The sequence below is a fragment of the Falco biarmicus genome, chromosome 8 (genome assembly GCF_023638135.1).
Source record: "Falco biarmicus isolate bFalBia1 chromosome 8, bFalBia1.pri, whole genome shotgun sequence".
NCBI lineage: Eukaryota > Metazoa > Chordata > Aves > Falconiformes > Falconidae > Falco > Falco biarmicus.
In genome coordinates, this window is record NC_079295.1 from 5,293,792 (window position 1) to 5,306,886 (window position 13,095).

The 13,095-nt window shown below is 37.3% G+C and overlaps 1 protein-coding gene across 1 annotated transcript in view; it reads left to right on the forward strand.

The window, feature by feature from the left end:
• HIBCH (3-hydroxyisobutyryl-CoA hydrolase) overlaps positions 1–13,095 on the forward strand; it is a 44,960-nt gene that overhangs the window by 27,142 nt on the left and 4,723 nt on the right. The window contains exons 9-13 of the mRNA XM_056349433.1: positions 455–541; positions 2,448–2,506; positions 3,284–3,365; positions 9,075–9,194; positions 10,396–10,429. Coding sequence (XP_056205408.1) covers positions 455–541; positions 2,448–2,506; positions 3,284–3,365; positions 9,075–9,194; positions 10,396–10,429 — 382 coding nt within the window. The remainder of the gene's footprint in view (positions 1–454; positions 542–2,447; positions 2,507–3,283; positions 3,366–9,074; positions 9,195–10,395; positions 10,430–13,095) is intronic.

Genomic DNA, 13,095 nt, shown 5'->3' on the forward strand with positions numbered 1-13,095 from the left:
ATTCAGTCATAACTTTTCAGTAACTTGCATGGATATAAGTGAAGGAGAAACAATTATTTCCTTTCCTTCTCTGTGTGAAGACCGGTGACTGTCGTTGTGGAGCTGGTTAGATGCTATTTTGAGCATAGCGTGGTTGCCAGGCTCCTGCTCTTCCCTCTCACACCGTTGCAGGCTGGCTTTACCTGCTGCAGCTGTAGCACTGCGCTGGGGGTCTGCTTGGGAAGCAGAGTCCTTTCCTGATCACTGCAGCCATAATTAAATCCAGATGGTTCAACACTGAAAAGTGAACTCTGGCTCCTTCTATTGTTTACTTGGTACCTCTTTAAGGCCTGTCTGAAAGTTGGGGTGGGGCGTTTATATACATATATGCTATGGAGTACTGTTGCCATAGCACTAATAATCCAAGTAGTACATTTTGGTTTACTTACTTTTAATTAAATCTTATTTTTAATAGCTACCTGCCTTAGAGAAAGATCTGGTAGCACTGAAATCTCCGTCAACAGAAAATATTGCAGACTTACTGAACTCTTACCACATGAAGGTAATCTGATCAATTACTGAAATCAAGCAGAATTGTTAAATATATGTAAATGCGAATTCTTTTTTATCCGTGCTACTGACCGTTTGTTTTATGGTTAAAAAACATCGGGTTTCCAAACTCTTTGCACTCTATAAAACACTAATTCATAGCACTAATGCCTACAGTGGTCAAAATCAAAAGTCTTTCTTCACTTTTTATTCATTTTGGATACCCTCAAATTCCTATTGTGATCAGCTTGCTCTCTGACTACGCATGCATCTAAGTTTCCAGCCAGTAGCACAATGATGCAGAAAATGTATTGCTCCTTAATTTGTCCTCTTTTATTCTTGGATTTCTAGCCTGCTTTGCAGAAGACAAAACAGATAGCCACTAGCAGAATGGGAGTTGTACACAATGGCAAGTGCAGTCTGGGGAGTTAGCCTGAAATTCAGGGATTCTGGCGAACACAAATGACAAGTTATAGTGCAGTTATTAAATGCTACGCTGCTCACTTGGAAGCAGATGTTTTATTTCCATCCCAAAAGCTTTAGTGACCTGAAGAAATATTTTGCTAGCTTGATGCATTTGATGTAAATTTTAGCATTATTTTGATGCAGACCATCTGCAGTCCAGATTTGAAGCCTGAACTTAAAGGCTTGAGTTCTTCCTTTAATTTCTCAAATATTTTATATGTTTGTAACCTTGAGATAGTTGAAAGACTGTGAATAAGCACAGCAGTTATCAATAAGGTAAGTATTAGCAGAATGCAGATAAGTTGTAGGGAAATCATCTGATATCTTAAAGTAAAAAATTCAGGGGGAGAAAGGTGCTGTTCTCCCAGTGGACAAACCCATAGTTCTCTGTTGTAATTTTGGAGGTGAATGTAACTCTATTGATAATACATAATTAGTATTAGCCCCATGTAACAATGAACATGAAAATAAAAGGTTTTGGCTTTACTGTCAGTTTATTTAGTGGCTATTTTATCTTTTGATGTGCATTATAATTTTATTTCAAAAGAAAGGGAACTTCTGGAGTCAAGTCAGGATTCAATGTATTCAATTTGAGTATTATTCCCCAGTTGTTTGGCTTTAAAATGAGCAGTGTCTACTCTTGTTATTTCTGTTTTGGAATTACAAAGTTTATATATGAAGATTAATTAGAAAAATAAATAGGATAGGCTGATATACATAGTAGTACTGATTATTTTCACAAAATGGAAAGCTATGAAATAAGAGTGATTATATGTTGCAGTATAGTTCTTTCCAAGATGACATTGAATGGAAAAGGAAGCTATGTATTTTTAGTTATCAGAGCTGAAATGACAGGGAACCTCTCAGCTTCAGCTGCTGTTGCTGAAGCATCTGCTTATGTCCTAAACCCCTTAATGCCAAAGATATGAGACATTTGACAGCCTTTCCACATAAGGCCAAGAGTTTCACACTCTTCAGTTGTCTAAATCAAATTTTGTAAAGTGCGGAGAAAGAATAAGGAAGATAAATGCCTTTTTTTTAATACATATATAGATGCCTATATGTTTTTTTGAGAATTTTTTTTTTTTAAAAAAAAAAACATTCTCAAGTTTCTTAGTAGATTTATCTACACTGGCTTTCCTAGTGGATTTGGTAGAAATGTATTGATAGAATAATCACGATTACTTGCGTACAAGAGAACCACCCAGTCAAATATGCATACATAGTAGCTCAGAGCAAGCACTGCATTATGAGCTGACAGCTTTAACATTCAGAAGATAAAGCAACAAGTTCATTTACACACACTGCAAAACTGTAATTGATTAAAAATGTCAGTGTCTTATGACATTTATGGTATTATGAAATTTCTCTAACAATTCATTGACATTTTTCAGCACGGATAAACTTTTCAGTCTAAAATAACCAAGTAAAATATGTATTTGTTTTTTAAATAGAGCAAAGTTGATCAAGAAAAGGGGTTTGTACTCGATGAACACATGGAGAAGATTAACAGGTATTCAGCAATCTTTCTTTGTTTTTCTTTTAGCTAAAGAACATGAAGTTAAATCTAGTAACAGTATCAACTGGTCCACAGACAAGGTGATAGAAATGACATTCAAATTACTCAAACTTTTTTGTCTTTAGGGAGCTTTATCTGAAGCTCATTAAATACTTCACTCATAAGTATATTAAATACTTGAGCGTATTTGCCTGATTCATACACCTTTGTATTAAGCAATTAACCTATGGCACATTACAATGAACATTTTCTATGGAAATTGGATGGGGATTTGTGAGAGTAATTGTTCAGTTGGACAGGAAAAGTTACATAGCACATTTATAGTCATTGGTATAAGGCCTTTTTGTGATTGTTTGGAACTTCTGTGTGTCAGAAAGGGAAAGAGATAAGTGAGAGTGATAACAAGCAGCTGAAACTCTTGAAGAAAGACAGCAGTAACTAAGTTTAGAGACAAAAGGTGCTGACACCAAACCAGCAGAATGGAGCTGACAGCTAAAGATGTAACGTGTTATAAAAACACAGATAAGAGTGATGGTAGCAATTAAACTTTCTGGATAAATATCAGAGTTTGAGAGTGAAGTTTGTTGAAATGCTAGAGATTTGTGAAGGAAGAGGATGTGCCTGTCAACTGAGTCACTTAGAACTGAATAACGGAACACATTGCTAAGAAAAGGCAAATCTGCTCTGTTCTTAATTTCTGTGTTCCTAGCACTTCATAGGTAAGAGGAAGGCAGAAGCAGTTCATTCATTTACTAACATTTTTTCTTTTAGTCTTTTTTCAGCAAATACTATGGAAGAAATTGTTAAAAAATTAAAGCAAGATGGTTCTCCTTTTGCCATTAAGCAGCTAGAGGTAATGTCTTCTGTGTTATTTTTGTTAGAGATTTTAAGTCTGATTTGGTACTTTCTTATCGGGGGCAGACTTTAGCCACCTTATTAATGTAACTAATACTACGTAACACCAGTAGGACATTGGACTGAGATCCTCAGGTTCTCACATACAGTCTCTGTGGGATTGTCAGTAGTTCTACTGAGACAAGAATTTTCCTTTGTAAAACCACACAATGTGAATGCCATCATATGTTGCATAAAATTGTAATCTAGTAATAAACCCAATAAAATTAAACTCCCTTTCCCTTCCCCCCTCCCCACAATCAGGGGGTTGTTGGCAACAAAGGTTCCTTTTATAGCTTCTCATTTTATTGCCAAGGGTTGGAATAAAACGGTGCTAGAACAACATTGTTCTTTTTCTTCCCTTCCAGATCTCTTACTTGGGTAAACAGCAAGCAATTTATCATCACAACGTATTTTTTGATCTTTTTAATGCATTTCTGAGTGTTGGATGTAGTCGCTACTCAAAAAAAATATACAGTAATACTATGCACTTAATACACACTTCAGCCTCAAAAGCAAGAAACAACTTACAATAATTTATAAGTAATGTGTGTATTTGGTTTTTTCTCCTTTGAAGTATATGTATTCAGGTGTCTTGGAGCTATTCAAATATTATAATTGGATAGAACACAAGCATTTTTCCAACAAAAGCTTTGTTTTAACTTCAGTTATAGCTCACAAAAGTCCTGCTTTTGTAATAAAATAACCATTTTCAAAATTTCAGTTGAACAGGAGGGATATAATTTTCTAATGTAGTATCATTAATGTTAAGCATCCTGTCCCGCATACACAGATACATTTTTGGGTTTAGTTTTTAATTAAAGATTTAACATTTTATCACTGGAAAACAGTTTTGAGAAAGGAAGTTTTAAGTAAATTATCTTTTTGCCAACCAGTGTGCCTAGTACGTTGCAAGAACATAGATTCACATAGAAACACATATTATAAAAGCGAAATTGTGCGAAAGGGAAAGCTAATTTTTTCCCCACTGGTATTTGAGTTTCATTGAATCAAGTAGTCAAAGGAGCTAGTGCCTGAATAGTCCTTTTATGTGTTTGTAGACCTGAATTCTGCTATAGGCTACCATCATGGCTTTCCCCCAAGGTACATAGGCTGTATCGTTCAGTTCTTCACTTTTTTCCTGTGTTATAGATAGCAAGGAAAGCACTCCTGTTAAGGGCTGTTGAGACAGTTTGATGGCGTGTTAATAGCAGTCACTTTCAGTGGTTCTTATTTCTTTATAGAATTGAGTTACAAGGCAGTATTTTATTTGTAAATTTATAGTTCTGCAAGGATATTATATTTTTTAGTTTCTCGGGAGGTTGAAAACAACCAAGAATTATTTGTGTATAGCTTTTCCTAAGTTAGTTTCATACAATTTTATGGCACTTTAAAACATAATCAGACCTAGTGGAACTTTTTAAAATAGCTTATAGCCTTTAAAGGGTGCTTTGTTCAAAATACTTTTCTACTACAAAAGATGCAAGGAGTCTGGAAACACATTGTTACCTGAAATATTAACCACATAGTTTGTTCTGCCATGTTTGCTCATTACCCAAACCTGCTCGACATGTTCCTTCATCTGCAGCCTTATAACTCAGACCTCCCCTATTAAAAAAAGTTATTCTTGTTCATTGTTGTTTTAGGGTGTACTTTTGTTTCATATTTTTGATTTAGAAATTAAACCTATGTCATCTACTTCAAAGTTATGATTTTGTGGAACTGGTATTTTTATTTTTATTTTTTTACTTCCTGAACAACAAATCCCCCCAGCACTTTTGTTGCTGCTCGGGTTTTTTTATTTCATGTCTTTAATAGGACTTTATAGCAGCTCTTTTCTTCTATGATTTGTAAATGAATGACTGTCCTTGGAGCTGACTGAAGTTCCTGAATAATTGTTCTGTTCAGGAGATGAGACTGTGTTAATGTGAGTTTCTTCTGTTCATACATAAATTTATGGGATGAAAAAAACCAACACCCAAACCCCACCACTGGCCTGCTGTCACAGCATTTGGAGGAGAAGAGTTCAAAGAACTCGTTAGAGCAGGGAACAGACAGCAAAACCATGACAGTGAGATTATCAGACGTTATCCTTGATAGCAGTTTACCAATTTGTGTGAAGCAAGTAATTTTCCTCATCAGTAGCATCATAGTACCAAAAGTATATGCATAGATAGTTTCCTATCACTTTGTGAAACCAATGTTTCGCTTCCATGCCAGGTACAGGAACAACAGCGTATTCAAATGATAAATTTAGAGACTATAAAGGATTCAGTAACAGCAATTTATATGTTTATTTTCTTTGGTTCCCTGTATATTTGTTATGAAACGTATTAGTAAACTTACGGAATAAGCCCTAACTGCAAGTCTAATACAAACGCCCTAATGTGGACGTACACCTTGGTACATTCACACTGGATGTACAGATAGCTTTTAGTGTTAATAAAAATGGAATTACTAGTTCCACTGTAATCCAAGTATGCTGTGAGCTGTACTATCCCAAGTAGCCTGTTCTATTTGATCTACAGTACTTCTGCTTTTTACTTTCAAAATGTGCCTGCTTGGCAGGCTTTCACATATCTGATGCTAAAGCGGTTTGCATGAATAAGAATAATGTCAGGTTTTTAAAAATTGAGGTACGATACATGAGAATGGCTTTAAATCACATGTTGAACCCAGGTACAAATAGGTAGAAAGCTAGGATACTAACACACTTTTTGAACTCATAGTAAAATATTTTTTAAGACCTTTTACTTTCTAGCATGACTTTGTGTTCAGGATTTACAGGAGCCAAAAATCTTTAATCTGGGTGACAGAAGTACCACTTCTAATTGGATGAAGTAAGCATGTGGGATTGAAACCTGAAAAACATCAGATGTTTGACTTGGTTTTCACATGATGCTTTCTTAGAGCTTTTTTTGGCAGAACGGCATACCTTCTGAGCACTGATTCTTCATTATTTAATAGCCTTCATTGTTTCTGAGTAAATTCCAGTGTAGTGTACAGGACACTGCAGAGACCAATAATTACCTGACACCTTGCCTGGATCTACTGGGCGGGCTGGGATGCAGACACTAGCTCCTGAAACTTTGAATGGGTATGCAACAGGTGGGTGAGATCACAGGAACGAAGCTGAGTCATAACTTGGTAGTGTTGAATTCTAGCAAAGCAGCACTGTGAAACTCTGTTAACAGACCAGGAAGAGTGATAGATCTGTCCTTAAGCAGCTTTCCTGTGATGCTTTGGCTAGCTATTCATATTTTTTCAAAGCTTCATCCAGACCCATTGTTCCCTGTGGACAAACAAATGCTTTGGTATCTCAGAAAGTAAGTGATGCACATCCTTCATCTATTGCAAGTGAAGTGATACGCTGGACCTCTAGGAGGCTGGGGTTTTTTTGTTTGCTTTTAAGTTAAAGAAAGCCTTCCTTAAGAACCCTCAGCAGCTCAGGTCAGAAGCTTTTATGGGCCTTGGAGACAAAAGATGCAGCCACTGTTCCAGCTGTTATTCTTGTAAAGGACTCCACGGAGTCAGTGCCACTGAATTCAGTCACCTTCTGATAGTATCTTATTGGGATATGGGTCTATTGCAAATTCAGCTTGTAGCTTTCAGGATTGTTATATGTTGAAATCAAGATGGTCTCAAGGATACCGGAATAGATGTCAAATACTTCTGTGAAGACTTGTTTGCACTTTAGTACTCCCCAGTTCAGCCTATCCTGTCTTTTCTCAGGCTTGTTCCCTAGCACCAATCCCCTCCTCTTTATACAGAGAATTTATTTATAGATCCACTGGTGACTCATTTTTCTGCAATTACACCTACCCATTTTCTTTCCTTGTTCCTCTTCAGCCTGATTTATGGCAGTGCCTCCTCCAGCTTCAGCCTCACTTGTATGCCGAGATAAGGCAGCTGCTGGATGTACTAGACTGACTAGTCAAGCGCTGTTTTCAGATCTTCTCCATTTCGAATTCTTTGACCTGGAAGAACTCACCATTACCATTTCCCCTATGGAACTATCTGGTTGCCCTGTGCGTACCATTTAACCTTGTCTGAGCAAAGAGTTTCAAATTTAGATGACAGAATGTGAAACTCAAAGGAAAAAAGGTCCAGTTCAAAGGTAAAGCCAGCAAGCGTATATTATGGGAAATAAGGGGTCCAGTTCAGAGCTGCTATTTAAGACCTACACAGTGATGCGATTAGAGATACAGCTGGTTTCTTCATCTGCTGAAAGGCAGCTCATTTTTAGAGAGCTTCACCAGAACTCAGAAAATGCTGGCAGTTTGAGCCAGCATCGGTTCTTTCTAAGCCAGCTTCTCTCTGAATCAAAGTGGTCAACACGCAAGTAACAGAAGGACAGAACCAGTGCTTTTAAGGTGCAAGCGTACAGCCTCCTGCTTGTATAGCAACTGCATGTTTTCCAGCTTAACCAGGCAAAATGGGTCACTGCTGTATCAGCTGGTGTCTGGAGAGGGATGAAGAGTAACTGGGAGCCAGAAAATATGTTAATGGTGATGACTGGAAACCTGCCATTTCAGTCTGTAAGGAGTCTAATGTCTGCAGTGAAAATAATGTAAAGAGGCAAATCTTACCATCTGCCATTTTTCGGTCGTGGTGAAAGTGTCCTAATTAACAAGAAGTGTCTATCGTACTGTGACTAATACAGAGCTTTTAGTTGTGTTTACAGGGGAAGAGCAGCCTTGTTTAGAGTGAGAAAACAAAGATCAGCAACAATAAGATGTAGCTCCTTTCCCCCACAACCCTGAAAGCTTTAAAGCTCAGTTCTGTTTTAACTCCGTTTTTGCCTTTCTCCCCACCTCCCCCTAGTGTTTACCAGCATGCTTTTAATTGAAGGATAGTCATGAGAGACAGATTTACAGCATTTGTTTGTGTGCCTTAAACAGATCCTGTCTGTTGTGTAATATTTATAGCCTGTGGCTCTGTCAAAAGGCGGCAGGCAAGACCTCCAGACTTCCTATCAGCAGAGCAAAAACTGCTGAATTACTGCAGTATCTGTTGATCCCTGACAAAAAGCCCAGACAAATACGCGTTTATGTTTGATTTCTTTTAATATTTTTCTTCCACAATTTTCTTCTTCATATATTGTCTAGTCTTTGCAGATGATCTTAAAGCAACTGCTTAAAGTTTGTTGTTAATCTTACTAATATTACCTTACTGCTCTGGCTATTGTACCAAATAAAACCTGAATGCTGTACAATACTACTATCAGCTACAATATCAGTAACATCTAAGAGCAATTCAGACTATATATATATGAATGATATTAAAAAATTGAGTACAATTGCTTGTAATGCTTACCTTTGCTTCTCAAAAGAATCTGTTTGGAAATGGCTTTCAAGCTGCATTAGATTCTCTGGCTAGTAGTAATTTGATCAGAAATAATGTGACCTTAGGAATTCTAGGCTTTCCGCAATGGATGGCATACATCCCAGAAGTCTTGCTGATAAAAGTTTGCGCAAGTAAGTTCTTTTAGTGTGGCAGCATGGCAGGAGGGAGCAGGAGTAGCTATCACATAAGTGAGCTCAGGGAGAGGAGTGCCATCCTTTGCTTTGAAGTTTACAATGGAGGAAAAAACCCAACCAAAACCAAACCGACTTGCAAATGTGTCTAAATTGAAGAGAATAAAAATAATTGTTCATGTCTTCCTCAGACTATTAGTAAGATGTCACCTACATCCTTAAAGATGACTCTCAGACAGCTCAGAGAAGGAGCTTCCATGAACTTGCAAGACGTACTGACGATGGAATACAGACTGAGCCAAGCATGCATGGTAAGCAAGCAGCTGAGCCCTTTGTCTCTTTCCATCCACAAAGGGGTAGCAAGTTTATCAGAGAATAAAATTTATATAGATTACATCAAGGGCTCACAATTTATAGATCTTAATTTTCAATCTCTTGTGTGTTTGTTAGGCCGTCACTTTTTTCCAGTTCTATGTCTTTACATGCAATTTGAGGGAGACTACATTAATGATGGTCAGATGGGACGATAGAGGGCTTTTGTTAAGAAAACTATGGTAATGTTACAATATAGAAGGTTTTTTATTTGGACCATAATTTTAAAAATCTTGTGTTCTTTATCAGATTTCCCGTTTAAGTTACTTAGTCCTCAGTGCCTCAGTTTCCATTCACAGAATGGGAGTAGCTGCATATCACTGCCCCTCAGGAGTACTGTCATAAATTTATGAAAGCAAACAAGAGATTTTACTACTATTTTTAGTAAAAGCTGAGTACTTGGATAACATATGAGGAAGCGATCCTTTCAAGTACAACAGAGTTGCTAATGGAATTACGTCAACAAATTCCTCATAAAGCTTTCCCGTGGCATCCTTATTACTAATTTTGTCACATTTTAAATTAAGACTTTTGTATATCTGATAAAATGATTTGTGGTAGTTAAGGTTTTTGGGGTTGTTTTGGTTTTTTTTGATAAAGCATTTACTTTATCTGATACATTGTAGTGCCTGGCAGTGCCCTTGCCCTATCTTTCCTGAAACTAACATTGTTTGTCCATTGCTAGTGAAGCATGCCTAGGGGTTTAAACGTTACATTTACTTTTATAAACAAAAACCTGGACGTTTCCAGGATTCCATGTAACTGCAAAGTGTTTCAAGTGTGGAAAACACATCACAGTTCCTGAAGAATTTCTGATCCAACACACCTTAGTCCCCATCATGCAAGACTCTTCAGAAAAATGTATGAGACAACACAGAAAGAGGGCTTGCACTGCGTGAAAGTCGGCTGATCAACTACAGTTCAACAAACTGATTTTAAGAGCTGTGGCTACCTTTAAGCAAGAGGATATAGAGCTCTTTAATAAGTAAAGAGAAAGTAGCAGATGAGAACAGTACAACTGGGATTTAACTGAATCTTGAGAATTTGCATTTCAAGCAGAAGTGGGATAAGGAAAGATGAGATAAATACAATTTGTCATATTACAGTTTGGGTTTTTTTTTCTTTTCTTTAACCTTTCAGAGAGGCCATGACTTCTATGAAGGTGTTCGGGCAGGTAAGCATGCACAGCAGAAGCATTTCTCAAACCTAATAATATGCAAACTCACTGTTGTATTGCTTCTCTGGAGGTTATGTAAAGTGCATGCAGCAGGGGCCCAGAGAACATTTCCCAGCTTGCTACAGTTTTTGCTTATTTGTTCAAAAGTGTAACAGCAGTGTTGTTTCCTTTGTGTAATCTCATTCCCAATTTATCCACCTGGTAATGCAGCACCATGAAAGGGTGTTCACCAGCTCATTGGGAAAGTTTGATATATATGTAGTGCTGACAGTAGCGAGTAGCTAATAGCATTTGTGTGTCCAGATTTAGTGTTGCCACATAGCTGGTTCAGCCAGCTATAAGTTGGTTTAAGACTCAAAGTCAAGAACAACTATTCACATAGAAAAGCATTAGAACAGAGACTACTTTCACCCACATCCAAAATATCTCCCTACAAAGGTGTCTTACTATTAAGTTTACATATATAGCTTTTTAATGTTAAATAATTCAGCATTTTAAGGCATTGGTCAAATAGGTAGTGGTAGAAGTAGAGCAGTGGCTCAGCAAGTTCATCTAGGGGACAGATTTAGATTCCGTCCTTGATTCTACTGCTGATTCACTATGCAGATTGTCAAACCCAATGTCACATCTGTTAGAAACCGTAGTAGTTATTTATGTACTATACAGCACAAGATGAAACAAAGCACAGGCATTGCCTTTTCCAAGGAGCTGACAGTACAAGACATTTGGATGAATAACACTTCGGGGTTGAGGGAACCTGGCTTTTAATTCATACAGTTATATACTTGAGGATGTATTATCACCTCCTCCTCATTTTTTATAGTTGTGTATAAAGTGGCTTAAAATCCACTTGAGTAATGGATGTTTGAGTGTTTACTATTAGTAATACTGTATTAAAGATAGCCTGGAGTGAGATATGTAAAGTTTGTTTTTACAGCATGGAAAAACTTCCCGATTAATTAATTACTCTTTAGTACTTATGGGCAGAGACTCCTTTGAAGAATTTACCACACATGTTGAGAAGTACATGGTTTTCATGGTGTTGGTAATGGGGACCAGGATATCTTAGAAAGATTATTCCTAGGATATATTCTAAATTGCCATATATGCTGGTGAAACGTAGTTACTTGGGAAGTGACAAACTCGAAGTCCGAGAGTCAGATGAACACTAAACCAAGTTCTCACTTGTAGTGCACAAGGTCATTAAACCATCTGGGGATGCAGTAGAGGACAAAAGCAAATCACTTGTCAGTTTGTGCAGTTTACTGTGCAGGCCATACTGTAAAGAAAGAAGCTGCAAGAACAGCAGGACGGGAACTTCTCTTTTACATAGGGCGATACAGCAAAGGCCTAGCTATATCAGGGGAACAAAAAACCAACCACCAGAGATCCAGCTGCACTGCAGGGATTGCTAAGAATAATACTGTGTTATTGAAGGGCTTTTACTTTCTGATTACTGCATATATCTTGTTCTCAGATTTGCCATCTTAAAATAGTGTTTAGGAGTGGTGCAAAATCTGACTCACAATAATTTTTGTAGTTGGGTCTGATCTCATTAAAATCATTATCCAACAATGTGCTGAGCACCCTTTTTAATAGGAAGCAAGATTATGAAGTACTTCACAGGATCAACCGTAGTGAATAAAAGTGATAAAAGTGTAAAGTATTAGCTTTTTCTTTATTAAAGCATTACATTCCAAGCATTTAAGAGGCAGCTGTTGACCCTGTCTACCACAACAAAGTTAAGATATCATAATAATCAGATTTTAGTTTTTGAAGATTGTTTTTCAGCAGCAGTGGCCATAGGTCAGGTTTTAATAACAGCTTTTATCTGCTTCAAATCATAATTTTAATAGGCATGCTAGGGAAGCAGTTTGTTTAAAAGCTTTTTAAACCTGCTTTGACCTGAGGTCAGAATTTCATTTTTCTTTTAGCCAGCTTTCTTTCAACTAGACTGAAAGATCTGCTGGCAGTTTCCCCCCATTTATGATTCTTGTGATTTGAGCTACTTAAAAAAATCCCAAAACCCTTAAAGCACAAAATACACAGATCATATTTCATCATACTTCATCAACATTTTCCCATATAATGGTAACCGTGGTTTTTGAACAATTTAGGTATTCATTTTTCACCTTGATTTATAGAAGAATACATAAACTTGGAAATTACCCAGAGCTATGCATTTCTAAGAACTTTGTTTTTTAATTCTTACCGCGTAAGAAAAGCGGTCATTTTTGGCATCAGTAATCAAACACATCCAGGTAGACTATAATCTCTGCAGCGTGAGGGGACAAAAATCTGTTAAATTAGCCTCCTAACACTCTGTGCAGGCATGTACGCTTCAAATGCAGTTGTAAAGGCATTCTGTGCCTTGCGGATCCTGCAGAGACCTTATTTCTGTGTGGCTTCTGCCCTCTCTCCTGCAGCGCTGGCAGGTGGCAGATGTGAGCCTGACCCTGGGCACACAACCCCCCGCAGCCAGGCAGGAGGCAGGGAGATTTCATTGCAGCTTACAGAATTGCAAGTGCTTAGAAATACCAGCGTTTTGACCATGCTGAATGAATCTAAGCAATAAAACACTAATTGAAGTCCAGCAAAGTCACTGCTACTGAACAGAGGGGGATTGGATTTTTTTTTTTAAAGTAAAACAAAAAAACAAACCT